Genomic DNA, 24502 nt, shown 5'->3' on the forward strand with positions numbered 1-24502 from the left:
CTGAAGAGTCATCTTTGGGAGTGGTGTGGGAGGCTGAATTCTGAATTTGGGTTTAAATTCACATTTTGTTGGAAAATAGTGCTTTATGCTGAGCTTGCTTGAACGAGAGCTGATTTTGTAGAATAGCAATTTCTTTTACTTGCAATCCATTTCTGATATTGGAGTCCAGGTATACAATGATGATGAGCTCTGCCTACACTTACATATGCAATGTTCTTCCTACATTTTTTAAACCCTAATTTTCCCAATCATGGCTTTTCTCCCTTCAGGATCCTGCTTCATTGTCACTACTTCCCTTCAGTTACTTCCATGTTGGTTCCTGTAGTAATGGCCTATCCTCCCCATCCCTTTAAGAAATGAGATACTTAATACCTTCCATGTGCACTGCATACATAAGAGGAGATTGCTTATTCCAAGGTGAAGACTCCCTTTGTTATCTTGCTGTTCTTAAGGGTGCTGTGTGCCTGTCTGCCTTTTGCATGTTGCCATGGCCTGCACATCAGTCGGAAAAGTGCTCTGGTACCTGGAAGATGTACAGCACTGCTCTGCAGGGATAGACACAGACAGATGGAATCAGAGCCTATCTGTAGGGAATTCAGCTTTGTTATAGTCCCACTGACACTGCAGAGGAATTCATTAAATATTAATTAGTTGCAGACCAGCCTGTGCACTTCCTCATGAAGTAGAGATCTCTGTACAATGCAGTGTGAAGGTATGCCTTCAGTACCAAGGGGTTCTACTGCACTTTTCCAGGATGGGTGACTTGTAATTATGTGTACAAGAAACAGCACCCTGAATAAAATCTGTGTGTGCTTGCCCAGTGCATGCTCTGTCTTATTGCATTCATGGTAACAAACAGCAAAACCAAATTAGAACTTTGAGTATTAATGTGTTCTCTCAGTACCTGTTCCATGCACGGTGCTGTTGTCAGGTGAGCTGTTAAAAGCTGATGGGAACAATTTTTCTTCCCAGGATGATGAGCCTCCCACCAAAGGGAAGAAGAAAAAGAAAAAGAAGGAGGAAGAGATTGATATTGATGTGGATGACCCAGAAGTCAGCCGCTTCCAGTACCCCTTTCATGAGCTGATGGTGTGGGCTGTGCTCATGAAACGGCAGAAGATGGCTCTGTTCCTTTGGCAACGAGGAGAGGAATCCATGGCAAAGGCACTTGTGGCTTGTAAACTCTACAAGTCTATGGCCCATGAGTCTTCAGAGAGTGAGCTGGTGGATGACATCTCTCAGGATCTGGACAACAACTCAAAGTTAGTGGATGCAGAACAGATTTTATATCCACTTGCTATAAGCTTGCTGAGAAGCTTTACTTGTAGTTCAGTACAATTAATTTCTAAATGTAGTTTCACAGAATAGCATTTGGAGCCAGTTTATCAACAAGGCAAAGCAAAGGCAAAGACAAAACATGGTCTCAGTATCTCAAGGCAACACTAGCAAGGAGAAGACTTGCATTTTTTTCTAACAAAATGCATTCTTTCTTCGTCTCCTCTCTGTAAAACTAGCTAGTTTTATCTCACTGAGTTATTTTCAGAATTTACTCCCATAAATTAAGGAGTATCTGATGATATATCTAAACTGCTTTTACAATGTTATTGGTCTAAGCAAATTCCCTGTTCACTAAAAGTTTGTTTTGAACTTTTGTAGATTGTTCCAAAATCAAACTTGAGATTAGTTGTTCTTGTCACAATACATGTGTATTAATAAATATGATGCTCAGTGAACAGAGCTAAAACCCCAAAGGAGATTGATTTCTAAGTCAAACTTCACTGATTTTATCTTGTATCTTCCAGAGATTTTGGCCAGCTGGCTGTTGAACTCTTGGATCAGTCCTATAAACATGATGAGCAGATTGCCATGAAACTGCTGACATATGAACTGAAAAACTGGAGTAATTCTACCTGTCTGAAGTTGGCTGTGGCAGCTAAACACAGGGACTTCATTGCTCACACCTGCAGCCAGATGCTCCTAACAGACATGTGGATGGGGCGACTGCGCATGCGGAAAAACCCCGGCCTTAAGGTATTTCTGTTCTTCATTTCCAGAGAGTTGTTGGATGGAGCACTTTGTTATACATAATGTTAGCATAGCAAAAGTGGCTTAGCTAGAGATTTAGGAATGTATCTGTTTTCAAGCTAATTTCTTTTGTTTCCAATATCAGGATATCTAAGGAATATTATGCCATGACAAAGGAAAATATAGCTCCATAAAACACTTTACATTATTGGAATCTGAAAGAAAAGTTATGGCTTCCAATATAGCAGGAGATTTGTTGATTGAGAACATACTCCTATTAAAAATTAGTTGGAGACAAGCAAAACTATCTCCATTAGGGGTCCATGCAATGGGGATAGAGATAAAATAAACCATATGTGGGCACATGCTTCTTATATTGCTTAATATTGTACCAGTTGAGACTCAGTGTTAGAAAGAGTGAAATCTGTGCAATTGCATTGTGTGAAACCATGTGATATTTATTTCCTGCTTTGTGATTTGATGATACAGTCTCTCTTGCTGATTTTAATGTTTCCTAATTGTTTGATTTACCAAAAAACTAAGTGATGTGAGGGGGCTCTCACAGTAGAGAAACACGAGTGAGTCAGTGCTAAGAAAGCAGAGCAGTGTTTGCTTGTGTGTTTCCATGTGAATGTAATCCTTTCTTTGCTGAGTTATGCAGTTGCTGCCACCCATATGGAGGCCCATCCTGCTCACCTCCTTATTTCCTTAAATCCCCCTTACTGACAAAGAGCTGTATCTGTCTTCCCAGGTCAGATTCCTAAGTCTGCTGACATACACATTGCCCTGCCTCTGCCAGTCTCAGTTTATTTCCACTTTCCCATATCTTCCTCTTAAATCTGTTTAAAATCTTCAGGCAACTGTCCTGCCTTTCAAATTGCATTGTGGTACTTCCCAAATCTGTCTATTATTTTCCTTTCTTTTCTCCAAAGAAGTAATCAACCGCCTGATGTTTGTTCTAGTTTCCTTACCTGCCTTCCTTTCCCTGCTCCTTTTCTGTACTTTGGATTGTGTTTCTGTACCTAAGCAATCGCATACAGTAAGAGAATTTTTCCAGGGCTATCTGCAAAGTTTCCTTTTACCTTTCATAGTTTTTTTAAACTATCAAAACTAATTATAGTAGGTGACTGAAGTAACTGTAAACTCCAGTAACAAACCTGAAGGCCTCTTCTAACCACCACTGTGTCCATTCCATGACATTTCTGTGCACACTAATTTTGGAGCACAGTTTCTTAATTGCAGGGTATTTGTGGAGATGGTAGGCTTTTCAGAGTGCCGTATTTCATGCAGTACCTTACTGCCAGTGCTTCTTAAGTTCTTACTCATTTCTATAGGCTTGAGGATGGCAGTATATCTTGAATTCTATATGAAGAAAAAATTTGGGTTGGGACCCATCTTATTACAAAATCCATAATATAAACAAATATTGAGTTGAATTCTTTCTTGTTTACAGGTTATAATGGGAATTCTCTTCCCTCCCACCATCCTTTTCCTAGAGTATCGGAGCTATGATGACTATTCCTACCAGACATCAAAAGAAAATGAGGAAGGCAAAGAAAAGGAGGAGGAAAATGCGGTCAGTAACGGAGATTATAAAAAAGTTCTAATATCTCAGGAATGCTCATTTTTCTGACTTTTCTGATTATGCTGTGGCTCTCTCAGGTTAAAATCGCAACTGCCTCTGGAGGATAAAATCAGTGAAGAATTGTGGGAGTGTGCAGACTGGATTCTCAGGACACAGAAAATGTCTGTGTAGTTCCACAGATTTACAGAATTCTATTTATATACTTTTTAAAAATGTCTGTTGCCCAGGGGAATCCCTGCATAGTTAACAGTTGGCTGGGGCTGTGGTTGAGGAAAACTACTGTTTTTACTGCTGTGTATTGATGAAATCTGACAACTTTGGTCTTCCAGGATGCAAATGCAGATACAGGCTCTCGAAAAGGGGATGAAGAAAATGGAAAGAAAAAACAACAGAGCCTTCCAATTGGAACAAAGATCTACGAATTCTATAATGCACCTATTGTCAAATTTTGGTTCTACACAGTAAGTCATGATTAAACTGACAGTGTTGGTTTCTCTCATGCCTGTGAAACTGAAAGGATTCCAATGTAAAAGCAATAGCTATGTAATAAATAAATATTTTACTGACTTTTGTGAAATCTGATGAGCAAAGCACTTCCTTTATTCAGAGGAGAATGCACAGACAGTGAAACAGAATGAATAACTGAAGCTTATGTTGTCAGCCTCTAAAGCTCCTGCATGCTGTGAACGAGGCTCTGTGTGGAATACACCAAACCAAGAGCAAGCTCCACAATCCAGTCACTCAATCCAAACTAGGCTGGATTCTCTTGGTTTCTAAAGGCCCTGGCTCCTGTTCTGCATTGAAATGTCCTTCAGGACCCAAGAAGTAACCCATGGTATCATTGCCATTTGTCCTGTTGCTCAGATGGGTGCAGCCTAGATGGGAGCACAGATCTCAGTCTGTTAAGACTTCATGGGTACTTTTATTAAAACAATTAAAACCAATCTAAACTAAAATACTTATTTTTGACAAGCATCTAATTTTCTATTTATTGCATCAAGAATTATCTGGTGTTAAACTGTTATAATAGAATATCTATTCATGCTACTGCTCATAAATTTTGTGTGTGCCCTGTAAAAGAGATACTGGTTTGAATGTGTTCAAGATTAGGATGCCTGATACCTAATAGGTCATAATAATATGTAGGTTTTTAGTTTTAGCACATTTTAGTCACAAAACACTGCCTGCTTTAATAATTTAAAAGCGAAATTCCTATTTAATGTCAAAGAAAAGCTTTCAACAGGGTTTTACAGTACAAAGAAATTACATTTTAGTAGACTAAAAAAGCCCCAGGCATAAAGGGCCTGGTTCAGAGTGCTTTAGAATTGGTGTTTTACTTCTTTCAACAAATGAGATAATTCAGCTGTCTGGATCATATATTCCACAGCCTCTGTGATTCCTTTAGCTGCTGGAGGCTCGTGGCCGTGCCAGTGTAGAAGGCTTTGCAGCAGGCCTGCTTTCTGCAGAGAAGGAAATATTTTTTCTTGTGCAAGTAAGGGTCTTCAGCAGCTGAATATTTCACATTTAGCCTCAACACACAGGTTCATATGACTGTCCTAATTAGCAAAGTTATTAGGGAACTGAGTAAAGGGGGCTTTGCTTTCTTGCATTATCAGGCCCCTCACTAAAGAGGATTTGACTGCCTTCAGTCTGGTGTTTCTCTGGTGATGCAGCCTTCTCTGCTCTTACTGAACTAGGCTTCAGCAAGAAACTTGCTCCTGAGACTGGGAGCTACTTAAAGTAACGAAAACACCAGCAAACTGGCTGTGCATGTAGATGGGTTTAAGTAACAAGTGTAGGAAGAGGGACTGATAAACAAAGTCTGTGTGCCTCTGGCTTCAGCTGAAGAGTGTATTCTGCCCAGATGGGATTGATCACATCATTACAAAGTGGAGAAAGCAAGGGGGCTATAAGGCTCTTTATTTTCCCTACCCCTCCAGGCAGCTGCTGCTCACAGCTTTACTCCCTGTTCTGCCTTACATCTGCCTGAAGATGGTGGGCAAACATTTCACACTGAAAATTCTGTTCCTTAGAAAACTCTGTTTTATCCCTGAAATATGTTTTGGTTTGTTACTGTTTAGCTTCCAGATTTTTTTCCCTGTAAAGTCATTGAATCCTTTTTGATTTCCTAACTCTGGATTTCCAAGGTCTCAGAATTTTTTAAATTTGTCTGGTCACCAAAGGCTGGTGTGCAGCTTGGAGACACCAGCACCACCACTTTGACATTTACACTAGTGGTTATAGAAAACTGAGTGTTAGCTCTTTTGGCTTACACTAATAATGCAGGACTTTGTAATGGAAATTAGTGGAGACTGCGAGGTATTTTGTGTGTGTGTGTGTGTAAGTCATCTCAAGTAATCGAATACTGCCTAATTTGGAAGGATCCTAGGATCCATCATCTAAAGTCCATAAAGGATTTTCCTCTTTTTTGGCAGATATCATACCTTGGTTACTTGATGTTATTTAATTACATCATCTTGGTGCGGATGGAACGGTGGCCATCAGTCCAGGAATGGATTGTCATCTCCTACATTGTGACCTTGGCTTTGGAGAAAGTCAGAGAGGTAAAGTCTGACCACACCAACATCTCAGAATCCTTAGAATGAAGCTTGCTTTTAGAGATAATGGCACAGGGTGGATTGAGAGGCCATACAGGAGAGAAAATTGTCTCATATTCAAAAATAGACTTATAACTAAAAATATTCTTGCTTGAAACAAATTTTGCTGACAGTGGAGGGGCCCTCAGACACCTGTTGAGTATGACAAGATTGGTCTTTTTTCATGACCATTACTTCAAAAATGTAACTTGTAGTTTTTTCTAATTGTTTGTTTGTTTTTGTTTCAGATTCTGATGTCAGAGCCTGGCAAGCTGAGCCAAAAAATCAAAGTTTGGCTCCAGGAATACTGGAATATTACTGACCTGGTGGCTATTTCAGTATTCATCATAGGAGCAATTCTTCGCCTGCAGAACCAGCCTTACATGGGTTATGGAAGAGTGATTTACTGCGTAGATATCATTTTCTGGTACATTAGAGTACTAGATATCTTTGGTGTGAACAAATATCTGGGACCTTACGTCATGATGATTGGAAAGATGGTTAGTGCCTAAATTGCTTTAAATTATGTCTTTAAGAACTGCGTGGGAAACTAAATTCCATTCTGCTTTAAAAAGAGGTTTTCTATCGAGCAGGACTGAATACAGCCTGTGAAAAGTTGCCATATGAATTTCACGTGCACACACACAGGATGTTAAACTCATGCAATAACAGACTGCAAGTACACCAGGATCATCCAGAAAACCATCAGCTGTGCACAGGAGATGGTACAGCAATGATTATATCATCTCTGCAGCCAGAGAGGAGCACAGCATAGTACATTTGATGCAAAGGAGAACAGGGATAGCAAAGATTTTAGCATTTTTAAGTATTTTTAAATATAATATGGTATTCCTCTAAGTAACTGCTTTCTCTGCATTTGTGTGTATGCTTAGTACCTGAGTAGTACTTAAAGAATGATTTCAAGAAGATTCTCTTGCTATTTTCTTGTTTGCTGTAATGCACACTGGCAGACAGACCTGCTGCTGCCACTGTGCTCCCTGGTGGTGCTGAGAGCCTCTCTGTGGTCTCTCCCTGCAGATGATTGACATGCTGTACTTTGTGGTCATCATGCTTGTAGTTCTGATGAGCTTTGGAGTAGCTCGCCAGGCTATCCTGCACCCAGATGAGGAGCCCTCCTGGAGACTGGCTCGCAACATCTTCTACATGCCCTACTGGATGATCTACGGAGAGGTGTTCGCTGACCAGATAGACCGTAAGAGTAGAATTCATAGTAAGAGTCTGTTTCCTGTTTCTGAGGCAGATGATCAGATCCAAATTAAAAGCCTGCTTTTAATTTGGAAGTAGTGTTTTTGCTTTATGATTATATTGTTGTTGTTTCTTGTGGCAGACCTGAGATGAACAATTTTCTGTTCCCCACCTGCATGGCTGCTCTCTTGGTTTATATTCAAATTCAGTTAACACAGAAAGTGATCTAGTCTGGAATATTCTCCTGTCCAAGAGTGTGGCAATGTTAAGTGTTCTGTTTACTTGCAGGGATCAATAGATATAATTCTGAAATGTTCTTTTAATTCAAAGGTTTACTAAAAGTCAGTTCCAACAGAAGAAAAAAAGAAATAAATCCCTTGCGCAGGAGGTTAAAATACACATACCCTTTCATCTCCAACTCACAAGCAATGAGCTCATACATTTTTACTCCCAGTCATACATCTGTCTACTTTCAGAAACATTTCCATTTAATGAATCACTCATGTTGTTCTTTTCTACACCTGCAGGAAAACAAAACAAAAAAGCAAACTCCACTTGATTAGCTTGGGATGTGGAAATAGCACACATTCTTATGGGAAACCTGCACACTTTAAAAAAATAAGTGCCAGTATTTTAAAGGAGATATAAGCTGTTCTGTTACTGCTAATTTTGTGTTAATGTTTGAAATTTTTATGACAGTCCAATGTGCAGGTGGTCTCCTCTAGTGTGAATCATGTAGTTTGCACTTTATCTGAAATAATACAAATTGCTGTTTCAGCTTTGTGGATGTATTACTTCAGTCACCTGCATATACTGACAGGTAGGGAAGTGGAAGGCTGAAGAACCTGAAGGTCTAAATTCAAAAACCATTACAAAACCATTAAGATTCATCATGATGAGAAACTTTTATTCTAAATGTCATTAAAGTGTACTTTAACTGTTTAGAAAGCAATAAAGTATCATTAGTCTGTTTCTGAACAGAGTAAAATCAGATCAACTTTGTTTTCCTAATGAATGCTGGTTTCATTAATGTAATTTAGGGTACAGTGAGTTACTCTTGAAAACTGAAAGATCAAGCCAGTCTTCTGCTGTCTGGTATTGGTTTTGGTACACATGACAGATCCTGAGCTTATCCTGGTTCACAAGTGGCACAATTCTCCCATGGAGAGGAAGTGACTGTAATGGGCTATCCCTTATCTCAGTTTGAACAACGAATGTTTGCCAGTGTAGACAGTTTGATTTCCTTACAAATCAAAACTCACACCTTGCCAGCCATCTCTTTTGTGTAAGAGGTGTCCCAGGCTTCTCTCGTGCTTCCAGTCATTTCTCAGTCATATACTCAGCATGCTTTGGATTGGAAATCTTTCTTCAGCAATGCAAAAGATTTAGGGGACAAAAGGTTTGGGCTTTCTGGTTGTACAAGTTCAGCTACTTGGTCCTTCCCAGGTCAGAAGCTTTGCTGTGTCAGTAGCCTAAGCATAAATCAACTTGGAAATCTGTGCGTTTGTGTTGTTTTAATATTAAAATAATGCTGGTCTTCTACACTGCCTTACAATTGTTCTGTACATTTCTCCTGTGTAGAAGTCTGTGGACTGACTCCCAAAGATCTTTTTGCTTTCAATAAATTTTTACTCTAATCTGTCTGTGGTTCACTGTAAACACACCACAAAAGCAGCCTCAGAAGTCATTGGGGAGTAATGGCTATGGGCATTCTAATATCACTCTGACTCAAGTGCTAATCGCTGGTTTTGGCAAGGCCTGGGAGTGTAAACAATTTATGGAAGAAGTATTGCATCAAACTTTCCCTCTGAAAGAAGGGAGTTGTACTTTGTTCAGTACCTTCTCTGAGGATAGGGAGTCATCTGGAGATCACAAGTCACAGAATTTGCTGGGCTTGGAAGGCACCTTTGGAGGTCATCCAACTGAACTTTCCTGTTCTAAACAGGGTAAATTAGATTTATCCCAGATTTCTTAGGGACTGTCCAGTATTGTTTATAGTATCTTGAAGGATGAAGACTGTGCAGCCTCTCTGGACCACCTGGTTAAAATGGAATTGCCCATCTTTCTACCCTTGCCCACTGCCCACTGCTGCTTCTCCTTTCACTAAGAAGAGTCTGGCCCTGTGTTCTTTTCTCCCACACAGCATCAGGTATTTATAACATTGGTAAGATCTCCTTGGCCTTTTCCAGACTAAATTATCCCAGCTTTCTCAGTCTTGCCTCATTTATCACGTAGTCCAATCACCTTAGTAATCTCTGTGGCCCATGACTGGACTATTCTGATATGGCCTAGTCTGATATAGAATTCTCTGATTTCTGTGAGGGAGCCCAGAACCAGACACACAAGTCCAGATGTGGTTTCACCAGAGCTGAGTAGAGGAAAATAATTACCTCCCTTAATTTGCTGGTAACATGTTTCCTAATGCACCCCAGGAAGCTGTTGTGTGGCTCACTCTCCTTAGAAGATGTGCACTGTCACAGCACAGCTGGACTGTGGCTGGACAAATAAATCTGGCCATTACAGAAAACCCAATTTGGCTAGCCTAGCTCGTTATAGAAGCAAGTAAGTCCCCAGGTAAAGCAATGATAGGCTGGATTCAAAGCCAAACAGGAGACCTTTTGCCAATTCAATTCCATCCTGATCGCAGACATATCACTGGCCAGGGAGCTGGGCGGTACAGAGATCTTACAGTCATGTACTCAAGCACAGGAGTTTTGAACCCCCTATAAAAAGGGGTGAGGAACAGCAAACCCAGCTGTTGGTCACAAGATCTCTCAGTGTAATTGAGTCATGTGTCTGTCTCCAACCAGTGACCTAACATAACAGTGCACAAGCAAGAAGTTATCAGCATCTTGTACTCAACAGCATCATATTCTGAAACAATAGAGAAACCTGGTTGAGTTTCTTTCAATAGTGTGACTTTCCTTACCAGCTTTTAGGAATTGGCAAGCAAGTATCCAGACTGGTAGTCAAAATGGGCATTAATGATACTGATTTTTAATGATAATGATACAGTTATTACAGTGTACAATAGCATGCCTAATAATACAAACATAGCTATTCAAAAGAAACAGCTGATAGATTCAAAGCCAGGGTGGTTTAAAAAAAAAAAAGAAAAAAAGAAAGAGGAAAAAAAAAGGAGAAAATATTTCCATAATAGCTAAAAGAACGATTTTTGTGTGATAATTCTGAGTTGCTTCATGTTGACAGCCAGTTTTGTTTACTTGCCAGAAATATCATGTATATTTAAATGATCATCTGCCAGAAGCATTTTGTGATATATTATTATCATTAATTTGCTGCCATATGTAACATTTGGGGAAAACAGCATGGAAAGGAAATTGCAGAATGCAATGCATTTTTAACAAAGATGTTTTTTCTCAGCGTATGTCTCTACTGCTCTGACATTTGAGTTGCTTATCTTTTCTTGGCAGCAGAACTGTATTTCCAATCATCTTTTTTTGGGTTCTGTTTCTTTATTGTTCTATTGTTTTCTTTTTTCTCTCCCTGCCTTCTTTTCTATTCCGTTCCTTTGGAATTATGTTCAGTCTATGCCATGGAAATCAATCGTAAGTCCTGTGGAGAGATGATTATCTCATTTAGCTGAATATGTTCATTAATCATTTTCTTTACTAGTTACTCATTTAATTACAGCACACATCCAATATTCAGGTGTGAATGTTGTTTTTCTACTGTAATAGTTTCATTTGAAAATAAGCAGAGGAAAAATATTCTAATACAAAATGCAGATCAGAAGTTTTAACTGAGTTTAAGTTGTTGCTAAGGCTAATGGGGATTTTTAAAAGTTATGATGCATGAGTAGCATTGTATAACTAATTCCCTTTGATTACCTAGATAAAATATTACTGTGGTTTTGGGAGTATTTTCATTGATCCATTTGAATAAAATTAGGATACGTTTAGCTTTCTTGCTATACTTCTCTTAGGAAAACCAGGAAAAAATGTAGGTCTGATGTTTGAAAAGCAAGTAAATAATGTGTTATTAATTACAGTCCAAATAGCTCTTTGAAACCTCAGTAAATAAGCTTAGATTGTTTTCAAAAAATTTGAAGTATTTTTCAAGTGAGGTCGAAGCACTGGGTTTTTTTGCAAAATGTTTAAAAATACTGGGTTTTCTATTCACATAAACTAAATCTGTTATGAACTGTCAGACTTCTCATTTGCTTAGATTACAGATAAAGAATCTGTGACTGACAGAAACTTTACCTGCTACTAAATAGTTCCAAAAGTTAGCCTTGTGTTTGAAATCAGAAATGTTGGCACTGCACTTAAAACAGAATAAACTTGCTGCATTTACCCAACTCCAATATAGCTCTTACCCAAGACAACCTATGTAAACTTAGAATTACTTCAAAGAATTATTTTATATTGGTTTGATCAATATTCTCAATTTTTGTCCTAGTCTCAGTAGTCTTTTTTTGCTGTTACTACATAATTTTCATTTTAGAATTTGATCTTTTAGGTAGCATTAACCTGCTGGTAACATTAACAGCCCTAGACAAGTCAAGTAGTAGTCTGGGATCCATTTAGGGAATCCAGAAAGGGGCAAAAAGAGACAGGGCCAGAGACAGAAGGGTCCATCCAGCGCTAATACTGGTCCAAGGTCCATCCTGGAGGCAGGAGTGAGACATAGCTCAGGCAGGAACAGGTGTGCAGAGGGAGCATAGCTGTAAAATTCCAGTGAAGCTGGTTAGGGCCATTAAAGGCCTCTTCAATATACTGGGCCCCCAGAAATGTTGAATTTATGCTCAGTAACCTGGTACCACTAAGGCAATGCTTTTATCTCTTTGGCAAGGTATCCTCACAAGCTAGGTTTGATCATTTGTTTGTAATTCCACTATTAATATGTATGTATACACATTAAGATCTGCTCTCTATTCCTGTGAGAAAAAGAAAATCCATGGGCATGTGAATAGAAAGCCACACTGTGCAGTAAGGAGATGCCTCTTTCTTCACTTATATGGGAAATTTTAGAAGCAGAATTTGAAGTAGAAGTTTTACATACTTGCTTCTGGAAATAAACTGACAAAATTTGGCAGTGTTTATGCATGCATCATCATTAAATAAATGTGAATAGTATTTTTAACTATCAGGCAATTTGTGAAAAATACTTTTCCTGTTTTTTCTTCAGCTCCTTGTGGGGACAACCTTTATGATGATGATGGCAAACGCCTCCCTCCCTGCATCCCAGGGGCCTGGCTCACTCCTGCTATTATGGCCTGTTACCTTTTGGTAGCAAATATCCTGTTGGTAAACTTGCTGATTGCTGTCTTCAAGTACGTAAAGATCATGCATCTCTGTCTTATTGTCGAGATAAAGTTTCTGTTTGAGCCCATCAGTTGATTCTGCAAGGGTTTGCATTCACTCTCAGAATCTCATTAGTCCATGGATGTAAATGGCAAATACTGGCAACAGGATGTACCCTGGAGAGGAGTGAGAAAAGGTGGCTTTGAATTTGCCAGTGATTACAGCAATGCATGTGAGAGAACCTGTCTACTTCCAATGGAAGTACTTCACTACCTCTTCTAATGGATAATGACAGGCCTCAAGGTTGCTCTGGAAAGATGAGAAATAGGATCATGAAACCTGGCACACACCTGACAGAAAGCCACGTAGCCACTGGCAGTCACAGCTCTGCAGGAGAACAGCAGAACAAAACTCTGCACATCAAAAGCCTAAGGCATTTCCACTACATCTCGATTTTTTTGTCTTGTTTTATTTTCCATTTAGAAAAAGAAATTAGGGCCTTGCAGAGTCCTTTCATGACCCCAAAAAAAAAAAAATAGTCTGTATTCCCTTGAACAAACAGGAAGGATGGCTGTGTGTTGCTAAGGTCCGTGGCCAATCCAAGCAGCATGCAGTATCTGTATTTGGACTTCTCTGGAGTAAAACTAAAGAAATTTCTGCTGCTTGTTCTTCCTACCTGCACTTAGGTTGCATGCTTTTCCTCTCATGATGTAGGGATTAACGAAAAAAGACTAATTACTTGCTGGCAATACTTTCTGAACAGAGGCACCTGAGAAAAGCAGGTGATCCATTTTGCTGTCTTCTAACATGTAGTGTTGGAGGGCTTGTTGGTGTAGGTAGCTCGTGTCACAAACACAAAAACAGTACTTCATGTGCCCAGAAGTCTGCAGCTCACAAAGCCTGTCTTTCATTTGATGCATGTAGCTTAAAAGGTCATGAATTTAAAATACTCGAATGCCAGTCACATAGCTGGGGAGAAGGGGAAGAATCTTACAATGGTAGCTATTATTGGCTGAAGGACCGAGGAATCAGCAGTTTTGGAAGTAGGTCATGCTGTTAACTCCTGCCATCCCAGCCTGCTTGCACAGGGTTGAGATCTAGCTGGGGAATTCCTGCTATAAAGGAGACATGGAATGAAGGCAGATTGTTATTCATCATTGATCATAGTCTCATGTATACTTAAACTAAAGAAAGCAAAAGTATGTGTACACAGGAATTCTTTGGTTTCAAAGAGATGTTTTAACTGTTTTTATGGATGTAGATATTCTAAAGCTCATAAAGTTAGGAAATAAGAGAACAGAAAATACAAAAAGGAAGTTCCAGTATCATCACCATCATAGAAGTGGAGTGGGCTGTCTGAAGATACTTTAAAATAGCTTGGAAAGCCTTTTCTAAGACAGAATATCAAGTCTGCTTTCTCTTAGTTGGTATTTCATAACTGTGACTATTGTTATCTCTGGATTGACTACTATCACTTCATATCAACTGAATTTCAAAATTAAATATCTTTAAAACACACCTTTGCTGTGAAAATGATGAAGCTTCCAAGAATAAATTCCTTTGCAAGAATATGCACCATGTTTTCAAATCAGAAGTCTGAGGGAGTAAAGTTTGAATTTAGGACATTCTGTGAAAACTTGAAAAGTCTTCTATGTAGGTCAGGCTGATTAGCATATTAAAGGCAGACTATGTGAAGCTTCTGAGTTTAGCATACAAAATACTTCTCGTGGATTTAATACTTTGTGGAGCATCAAATACTGGCATGTGTTAAAAGAAATAGTTTAGAACCAAGCCCCAAAACACCAATTATGTGATGCATAAATTCTGTGAGTTTCTTCTCACCAGCACCTAAGGGATTTGTACAGTAGGAGAAATGGTCTGAGAGGGCTGTTCTGAGTGGTGCCTGAGGGATGCAGAGCACCTTCTGTTTGCTACCTTCAAAAGGAGTAGTGAAATCATGAGTTCAATTTAATCCTTATTTCAGTAGCACACCAACAAAGAGCTGAACCCAGCAAATCATATGGCTCCATGAGGTTATTTAGCTGCTGCATTTTTCAACATAGTACTTGCTCAATGATAAGTAAAATTAGGGACTGCATAGAAACTGTATCTATGTTTCCTTCCAGCAATACCTTCTTTGAGGTAAAATCAATATCCAACCAAGTCTGGAAGTTCCAGCGGTACCAACTGATAATGACATTCCATGACAGACCCGTCCTGCCACCACCAATGATTATCTTCAGCCACATCTACATAATCATCAAGAGGATCTGCTGCCGCTGCAAGAAGGGTGATGGGGACCAGGACGAGCGTGACAGGGGACTGAGTAAGCAAGAAATCTCTAAATTGAACTCTTTGCACCATGTTAGCAGAAAGCTGCAGCTTCTAGAGCACTGAACTGTTTTGTTCACCTTGACCATCAGGTGTATTTGCAGAAGACAATATGGGCCAATATTTGTATCAATTTAAGAGCTCTTGGGCTCTGTGGGTGCCTCAGAATTTGCAGTTCTCTGATGCTTTAACATGCTTTCTTAAAATAGTGCGATGGTATCTACTCAATCCAGGGTTTTACCAAGTTCTGGTGAAGCCCATATGTTGGGAGAGGCAAATAGATATTTCAGAAGAAGGGATGACAGTTTCAAATGTCAGCTATAGTGTCAGCTCTGTGATTGTGAGCAATCTATGATTGTGAGTATCCCCACTATCATTTAGAGATTTATCTGTCATTTCACAGGGAAACTGTGAGGATTCTTCTCCTAACATACTCTGTAACTGTTAAATAATATTTTCATTATATCCTCGTGGAAATAATTAGAGGTTCACAACATCCCTCTATTTCTACATTTCACAGGAAACATTTTTGCACAATAGGAAAAAGAAAAAGGAAAAAAGAAAATGTAATGTTCCTTCCAAATGCAAAGAGACAAATTCAGATAAAGGAAGAATTGTTCGCAAAAGCTTATATTCCCCTTGAATTTTTCTTATGTGATTAGAAATTTCTTAACATCTCATCCAAAGAATTTCTGTGAACAATCTGTTAAGTTTATCTGTTGCCTATAACTGGCATCCTGTTAACAATAACACTTGAATGAAGGAACAGTCAAACTGTCAGAGATTGCCTAAGTCTTTATCTTGTAAAATATGGTCAGTTTGTTCAACGCACAGCTGTTAAACAGTGCCAAAGTCATTCAGAACATCGAGGTCCCTGTGGATGGCCATGGAAGCAGATGATGCTCATAATGCATTCCATTGCCTTCACAACTCTGCCCATCCTTAGATAAGTGCCCATTGCCTATTTTTAAAAGTCATCTGTTCATTTAGTGCAGAAGTAGAATCTGTGGGTATGTCCACGTCCAAAATAAACTGCTAATTTGGATTTAAATTGTCTGCCAGAAGTTTGGAAAAAGGAAACTCCTCTTTTGTTCTTCTCTTTTTCACAGAATTATTTCTGAGTGATGAAGAGCTAAAAAAGTTGTATGAGTTTGAAGAGCAGTGTGTAGAAGAATACTTCCAGGAGAAAGAGGATGAGCAGCAGTCATCTAATGATGAACGCATCAGAGTTACCTCTGAAAGGTACCTGTCATAACAAAAAAATCCACTCCATTTGTCGGGATCAGTCTTTTTAATATCTTCTTTGTACCCACGGTTGAGTAAAAGAAAACCACCACCAACTCAGAAGCTGATCTGAATCCCAAATAACTATCTGAGCAGATGCATCTCTCAAAAGAGCAAACTTCTTGTTATTCCTTCTGTTGTGTCACTAAATCTGCTGGTTTGGGTAGCTTTGTTAAGAGGACATCTTTGCTTATGATGAATTTTATACCTCTCATCCGTCTGAGGGTCACAGTTACGCTTTTTTGTCCATTTGAGAAAATTGCTGCTTGTTGAATTTCCTCCATTCATGGAGGAAACATGGGAGCTTAATGACAAAAGTACTGAGGGTTCTTCCCTTGGACCTGTGGTTTACGCTAGGGTCTGGCACTCACAACTGCTGAATTTTAATCTCTGCCACAGATTCTCTTGCAGGCTTTGAACAAGGCATTTAGCTTTTCAGTATTAACTTCCTCATTTAAAAGATGGGGAATATTCACATGTAAATCATTATGCTTGTTCTGAGGACTAGGTAATGTTTGCACCTTGTTGTGTAAGGATACAGTGCTAATGGCAGCACCATTTTTTACCAGGTCACTTGGCAGGACTGTTCCCAAAGGCTCTGCATATTCTCTCAGTAGATCTAAGTAAATCAAGAGATGGAGTCTTTTGTCACTTCCTTCAAATGAAGAAAAATTATCCCTGAAATGAAAATTATAGCATTTTAAACACTCTTTCACCTTAATCTACCTCACAGTATCCTGTTGATAAAGTACTCCACATACATATTTATCTATGTCTATATGTATTGTCATTTTTACATTTTTTATTAATTAGCTGTGTGAGACATATAATTCCTTAACAGATAAACTTCTTTCTCTTAAGAGAGGCCCTGAACATCTTGCATTATTATATTTGAAATTTGAGAATAGAGAAGTAAATTAAACCTGCTACATACATTCGAGTAGTTTCTATCACACTGGTTATCTGTGGCAATTTGGCAGAGTCCTAGGTATTGTGGCAGAGAATAAAGCAGGGCTGATAAGCCTCACTGATTCACTATGGTCTATGGCCACAAAGCAGATTTGCGTATTTCTCATGGCTCCTTGCTCCAGATGCTTCGTCATCTTTTGTGTATGGGAACAAGAAAACATTAATTTAATTTCCACAGTAGATTTACTAGTATATGATCTCTAAGCCAATTAATTACTTCTATATGCATTTTTCTAGAACTATCACATCCATTGTGATATAAATGATAAGAAGAAAATGGGGGAAAGTATTATTTTAATTGAACTAGTCAATAGTTCCACCCCCTTCATCTGATACAAAATAGAAAGGTATTTCAAGAGCCAAAGCAATCCCATCAACACCGGTGTATGTTTCTCTCTCATATAGCTGCAGAACCTGCTTTACAACATTCTTTGATGCTATTTTAAGTCACTTTGTGAGCATGTCATTAGAAAGTACTTCTCATGTGATTAATTTGATGCTTCATAGTGAAAGAGAACAACTGAGCACACAGTGGGAGGTATACACAGAAATGTTAATAGTAGTCTGTCCCTAGGGGCTCTCCTGCCATGAATATAAGGGCAAAGTTCAAATACCCCTCTAATATAGTGTACAGAAAGCATAGATAACAAGAAAATGCTCGTGCTTTTGTTGTTACCTGTAGGAAGAAAGAAAAAGGCATGATACACCGCAAAATTCTGCCTTAGGAAAAAAATCAGAAGCTGGGTGCTTTTAATGGGTTACTGCACTATTCTACAGGTTCTGTTCTCAGCTTCCTTTTTTATACTCCATAGAGTCGAAAATATGTCTATGAGGCTGGAAGAAGTGAATGAAAGAGAGCATTTTATGAAAGCTTCTCTCCAGACAGTCGACCTGCGGCTCTCTCAGCTGGAAGAGCTCTCTGGTCGGATGGTGAATGCTCTGGAGAAGCTGGCAGGCATCGACAAATCCGAGCTGACGTACACGCGCTCGCGGGCTTCGTCAGAGTGTGATGCTGCTTATCTCCTGAGGCAGAGCAGTGTGAACAGCTCTGATGGCTACAGCATGTACAGATACCACATCAGTGGTGATGAGCTGACCTATGATGACAGCACCACGCCTTCGTCACCAGCCATGCGTAAAAAAGCCCACTCTATTGGTACCAAAGAAGATGGAGCAGACCCAAGGATGCTGCTTCCAGAGCACCAAACTGGACTCCACACCTCGAGTGCTAATGCACTCACTACAGGAGATCCCAGTAAATCTACATTAGAAATTGCACAGAATGTTTCCAGGCCCCATTCTGGTTCAGGTAGTTTGGGGAGTGAAAAGTGGGGGGTTTTCAGTACCGATGGAATGATTCCTCAAAGTGTAAACCAGATGAATGCTGTTACGAACAGTCAGTCAGTAGCAGGACTAGATTTTCAGAACGCTCAGTTAAAAGTAGAACGCACCAAGTTAGAAGCGACTGTCTCTTATCCCTTAGACAAATCCAAAGCAATGCGCTATTTTCCTCCTGAAACTTTCAGTGCTTGTCAAACCACTATGATGAAGTCAAGGAGCTTTATATTTGCACAAGGTGGAAAGCTGGTTGGAGGAGTTAACAACTGGACCTCAGAGTACAGCACCATTATGGATCAGGTGTGCCCTTCTACAATTGAACAGTGGGCCACGGAGTGGAAATACGAAGTTGAGCAGCAGCTTTCTCAAGAGCGTCCTCCAGAATACCCTGGGTTGATCTCTGAGGCGGAAAGGCAAGCAGAGGAGAAGCAGATGGACACAGATGACGACAGTAATGTTGGTGAAGCAGGTATGAGTGCCTCTTACACCTCTATGCCTGCCACTGTCAAGGCTGAGAAGGAGAATTTACTGTCAGTAAAGCCAGAAAGGACTTCTGGGTTCCCATCAGTACGTTCCAAGAGTTTGCACAGCCATTCCCGCAAAGCCAAGTCTGTAAAGGACAAATTAAATAGACCAGGACATGCCAGCAGTGTAACTAATTTGGTGGTAGCATTTGGCAGTGCAACAGAACAGAAAACCAGGCAAGAAAATGCATCCACTGAAACTGAATGTTAAAGTGGCTTATGGGCCCCTGTTTTACCAACAGTCAAGAAAGCAGCGTGACTAATTGAATAAATTAGTGATTTTTAAATTAAATTCTAAAGAAGAATTTTGAATATATGTATTTCTTTTCTTTTAAACGTAATAGATGCATATTCTGTTCTTAAATAAATGCTTGCTGGGTTGGACAAAAGGGAGATGTTCCCTCAGGGGCTGATAAAAACTAGGTGCAGTCCACAGATTCTGACTATATAGATCTTCCTTTGTTCCATTTCAGCCTCCCACATAAGCTCATTTACTGACAAGCTCTTTATAAAAGCTCTTAGAGGAAGAGCAATATTATAGTGCAATAATTTTATCAGAAGATTTCTCAAACTGAACAAGTTTTTAACCAGCCTTAGTTCTATCCTTACTTATGCAGCTGGTTTCTTTGTGGCCATGGTGTTTTTCAGATCAAAACAAAATTGTTGGAGGCAAATAAAAATTATGCAGTCCCCTCTTTCCCTTCTGATTTCATGCATGCTGCTTAGCTTCTCTTTCAGAATGGCACGACATAGCATTTTTCATCCACTAAAATAGGTCAGAGTGGCAAAATATAGTTGTGTTTAGAGAAATCTGACCTGGAAAACCACGTGTAGACATATCCTTAATCTGTCCTTGAACTTTAGTGGCATAATCTTGCTTTCTGGATCACATCTGTCCCAACCCAAAGCATGCTGACAGCCTTAAACTGTTGAAAAACAGTGATAATTGTTTCAAAATGTTTAGGAAGATTCTAAGAATATCAAGTACATGGAGATTTTAATAATAGAAATCCAAGATCTGCATTAGTGTTTTGTATAAATGAGGATTACAACAGAAGTCCATGTGGACTTAGAATAAGATTCTGTCTTTACTTAGATGCCTGCAAGGAAAAACAAATCAAAACAGAACAGGAAAGGTGTTCTGATCAGGTAAGATCAAACTACAGCTGATCTTTGCTTGAAGCAAATCTACTGTGACAAATTCATCTTCCATTTTGCAATTTCATTATGACACATGAAGAACAAGGAACAGTTTCTAGGAGTCTGTCTAAACAAAATATAGGTTTTTCCAGATGAGAATAGAAATTTTGTACATTTTCTTGAGTAAATTTCAAAAACAAATGTCAAAGGAGAAAAAAAGTCTCTACAGCAAAAGTGTTTTGAGGACTAAGAGTGGAAATCAACACCTGTAGTTACATGTATCCAGAGCACTTGTCTCCACCATGGCATTCTAAGTACTAGGTTTTGATAATTTTGTTCATAATAGCAAGGTGTTATTTGCATCATTCCTCCCTGTTAATTTTTAGGAACTTTGATTTCTCAAATATTCAGCACCTCTCTTTGCAGGGGATGCTTACCACTGAGCAGACAGTTTTGAAAATGAGTTAAAGGCATGTTACTTGTTCACAGAATACTGGTCAAAGGTTTATGCTTAACTCATTACCTATCAGGACTCATTCATACTCTATTTTGAAAAGACATAATTTATTTTTTCACTCACCATCAGCCCTACAGTGCAGTGTCCTCATTGACAATGGTACTTACAGTTTTTTGAAATGTAGAGATTGATGGAAAACTCTACAGATGCATTAATGGTAGGTGATTTGTATTGTTTGCATTATATTTTCATACTCCATCCATACTTATACCCTGAAGTAGTCCTACCAAACTGAATAATCGTGGAAAGGGCACAGATATTTCACAAAGTTCAGTCATAATTTCTTTAAGATTTTTGCTATCTTGGTTCTTACCAGCATGTTTACTGGTTCTACTGCTGTTGGAGCAGTGTTGGCATTTTGCTTTTTATGTGGGCTTCTCCTTTCTTCAACTTTAGGGAACTTGACATTTTGTAAAAACAGAATGACACTTGAAATTGTTTCGCTTCCATGTTTACTTGTGTTACCATTCTGTGCAACTACATAGCCATTGTGTATATGTGGTTAAAATAGCCTCCTGTTTGCCAATGCCTTTTCATTGTTTGCCTGCACATTCACCAGAAATGGATTCATTAACAAACACAAAGGGATGCAGCTTCTCAGCACTGTGCTAAACAAGCAGTATGCATTGTGGAATGGAATACTGTGTGTTGCATACCTCTTGTTATATTGTCTTTATAAAATGTGTGTTAATCATGCTTTTGACCACTTCATTTTTTAGCATTTACATTGAAGATTTATCTGATAGCATATAGATTTCAAACAAAAATATTTTACCTTTGTATTTATATACTTCCTTTGTGTAAAAATATTTATAAAGAAACACATGAAAAATATGGCAAATTACTTAAATATACCAATTTTTTCTCTATAATGTCAAAAGATTTCACTAATCTGTTTCTTCTTATGCAGTGCATGGGCCAAACATTTTCTAAGTAGAGTTTCTTTCTTAACACTTGCTAGTAATTTTCCATTAAATTTTATATACAGGGATGATTTTAAGAGGTTGAACAGCATGAACTGAACAACAACCTCTCTGCCGTTACATGTGCAGTAACCACGCTGGCTTTGGCAGAGTCATTTTAGACATACAGCCATTTTAAATGATTTAAATATGATTTTGTATGTGCATAGAAGACCAATAATAGATTTGGAGCTCACTAAGCAGAATAATGACCCACACATTTGCATGGCTGCCTCCATGCTTGCTTGAATACTGGCTGAAAGGGCACAGGCAGAGAATTAGCATTTCTGAAGAGGAATGTTTAATACTGCTTTTCAGGAAGATGTGTCCTTCACTGCTAAGCATGTGGTGACTTCACAGCAATGTCACTGGGAATTCCACTGCCACGATTTGCTACATGCTTGACATATAGTGAAGCAGGTCAAGCTGAAAGGATGTTTACTCCAGGGCTATGTCTATGCAGAGATATTACACTGAGGTAATTTAAATTTGTTCATCCTATATATCTTGCAATACAGACATTTCCCTTTCCCTCAAGGCACGTTTTCAACACAGTGACAAATTGTCATATTTGCAAAGGCAGGTTCATGACCCTACCACCTGATTCCATGAATTACCCATTTTTACATGGCATCATTCAGGGACTAGCTTAACTTTGCCCTCACAAGCCTCTCCTGTTGCAGAGTCACTCCATTTTAGAAGCTGGAGTTCGATACCTGAGAATCGAAGAAGTCCATTTTCCATATTATTTACTACTTCATTAAAGTAGCCAGTGAAACCTTCCAACTGTGATTTCTCCATGCTGCTTATTTGGATACTTTCCAAGGTTCTGCACTTGACTATCATCTTTGGCAAAACATTTATCTGTTCTTCTAAATAAAAATAAAAAGAGTACATCTGCAAGGCCTTATCAGGAAACAGGAACATGAGGAATGTGCATGACCAAGAATGTTAACAGGATCATTTCATTAGCTCTGCAAGATGAACAAGAGGACTGTGCCCTGTTACAGGTATTGTGGGCTGACATAAAGCCAATGTGCTGCTGGAGCCCTTTATGTGAAGTAGGTGAGTTTTCCAAATGACAGCAGCCCTTGAACATGGTGCTGGGGTTCCACAGATGCTTCTGCAGCACTGTCCTGTCCAGCAGGTCACTTCTGCCTTAATTAGTGTTGCACTCAGAAGCTGTTGGGAGCCCTGGATGTAAAGTTGAGAAATTATTTTTAGTGTAATAAGTTTTAACAGTCTAATACATGAGTTGTTATTAGTTTAGATGTATCTAATTAGAGAAGAGACAGGAAGAGAGAACAGAAAAGAATACTACTGTGCTACTAATGGAAAAATAAAAAAGTGAAAGTTATTCAATGCACACTTCCTACTGTCTACCCCTTATTTTGATGTTTGTTGACATCTGCTCTGATCCTCTGGGTCTAATGGTCAGTGGCTAACAGTGAGGGTAGTGAGGACATAGTGCCAGCTGTCAGCATCCCAGGTCCTTTGTAGGGTGAGCATGATGTTCATGTTGTTTCTTTGTCCTTATTTTTTGCTACTTTAGGGGCATTTTTATGTGAGCTGCAAAGTTACAGCTTATTTCTCATTACTGGCCTTTAAATCCTACAAATAAACCTGAATTATAAAAATTGGTTTCACAGCTAAACAAACGAGGGACAGCTCAAGGCAGGTTAAGGCAAGTTCAGACAAAGCAGTGCTGACAGGCCTCAGTCCTGAGGCCTTACAAAGTCAGCATAGAGCCTGTGGCCTGTTACTAGCAGTGACAATTAGCCTCTGTTTGCTAGGTTATGAGGCTACATTAGCCCTAGGGGCGTTTTCTTCTCACTGCAGCCATTGCAGATAAATATTCTACCACATGCAGCAGTCACCTAAGCTGAAAACTCAGCCTGACTGTGGATTTTGGTCCTCTGTTGTGATCCAGCATTGGACAGGAAGGCAAACGTGATGTAAGGACCTGGTTGATGTGGCCATTTAACAAATGGTTCCAGGCACAGGGGTTTGGAGTAGTAATACAGTTCTACAGTACTTTGCATTGTAGGCTGACAAACCACAAGCCTTGGGAGAAATGAGACTACAGATTTTCTTAAAACTGCAATTTTATTTTGCTTTTTCCAACTTTCAGCCTTATCTGCAGGGTTGATATGGAAAAGTGATGCTTTATGGTTGATGCCCCCTATCTTTACAATGGATGTAAGGTATGTCTTCATAACAGGCTTTAAATTACTCTTTGCAGATGTTCAGCTGAAATATTTAAGTGCTGGTATCCACCTAGTGCTTGGTGTTGGAGTAATGAAAAAGAGGGTGCATAATTTCATGTGCCTGCTCTTTTGTCTCTGCAACATGAAACCCCCAATAAAACCACAATGTTTCATCCTTCATGACTACAGATGCAACATCTCTCTCTGCTTGCCCTAACTAGGCTGCTGTGCTCAGCAACCTATAACCTGAGCAAACCAACAGTCTTCCAAAAGGGCCATGGAAAATTATTAGATTCTAGTTTAGAAGCACCAGTAATCCAATAGTCACTATCACAACACCTGTGTGAAATAGTCCAAGCCAAGGTAGAACACTGTGCCATGAATTGCACCCAGTAACTCTAGGCAAGTAATACCTACACAATGATTAACAAGGAAAGCACCCTTACGTGACATAGCAAAGTTCCATGTCATTAAACCTCCACACAAAGAAAGACAGCCTCCTCTTCACAGATGTGCCCTGCAAAAGAGGCTTCTTTCCTGAGATACCTCA

At 39.2% G+C, this 24502-nt stretch overlaps 1 protein-coding gene across 1 annotated transcript in view; it reads left to right on the top strand.

Annotated features, from left to right (window-relative positions):
- The window catches only part of TRPM1 (transient receptor potential cation channel subfamily M member 1), a 95914-nt gene extending 74294 nt beyond the window's left edge, over nucleotides 1-21620 (top strand). The window contains exons 17-28 of the mRNA XM_033070809.2: nucleotides 973-1262; nucleotides 1803-2031; nucleotides 3479-3601; nucleotides 3940-4071; nucleotides 6046-6174; nucleotides 6456-6707; nucleotides 7246-7420; nucleotides 10962-10982; nucleotides 12565-12709; nucleotides 14807-15006; nucleotides 16121-16253; nucleotides 18077-21620. Of these exons, the coding sequence (XP_032926700.1) occupies nucleotides 973-1262; nucleotides 1803-2031; nucleotides 3479-3601; nucleotides 3940-4071; nucleotides 6046-6174; nucleotides 6456-6707; nucleotides 7246-7420; nucleotides 10962-10982; nucleotides 12565-12709; nucleotides 14807-15006; nucleotides 16121-16253; nucleotides 18077-19337 (3090 nt within the window). The 3' untranslated portion in view covers nucleotides 19338-21620. The remainder of the gene's footprint in view (nucleotides 1-972; nucleotides 1263-1802; nucleotides 2032-3478; nucleotides 3602-3939; nucleotides 4072-6045; nucleotides 6175-6455; nucleotides 6708-7245; nucleotides 7421-10961; nucleotides 10983-12564; nucleotides 12710-14806; nucleotides 15007-16120; nucleotides 16254-18076) is intronic.
- The last annotated feature ends 2882 nt before the right edge of the window (nucleotides 21621-24502 follow it).

The sequence above is a fragment of the Catharus ustulatus genome, chromosome 12 (genome assembly GCF_009819885.2).
Source record: "Catharus ustulatus isolate bCatUst1 chromosome 12, bCatUst1.pri.v2, whole genome shotgun sequence".
In the NCBI taxonomy this organism is placed as follows: domain Eukaryota; kingdom Metazoa; phylum Chordata; class Aves; order Passeriformes; family Turdidae; genus Catharus; species Catharus ustulatus.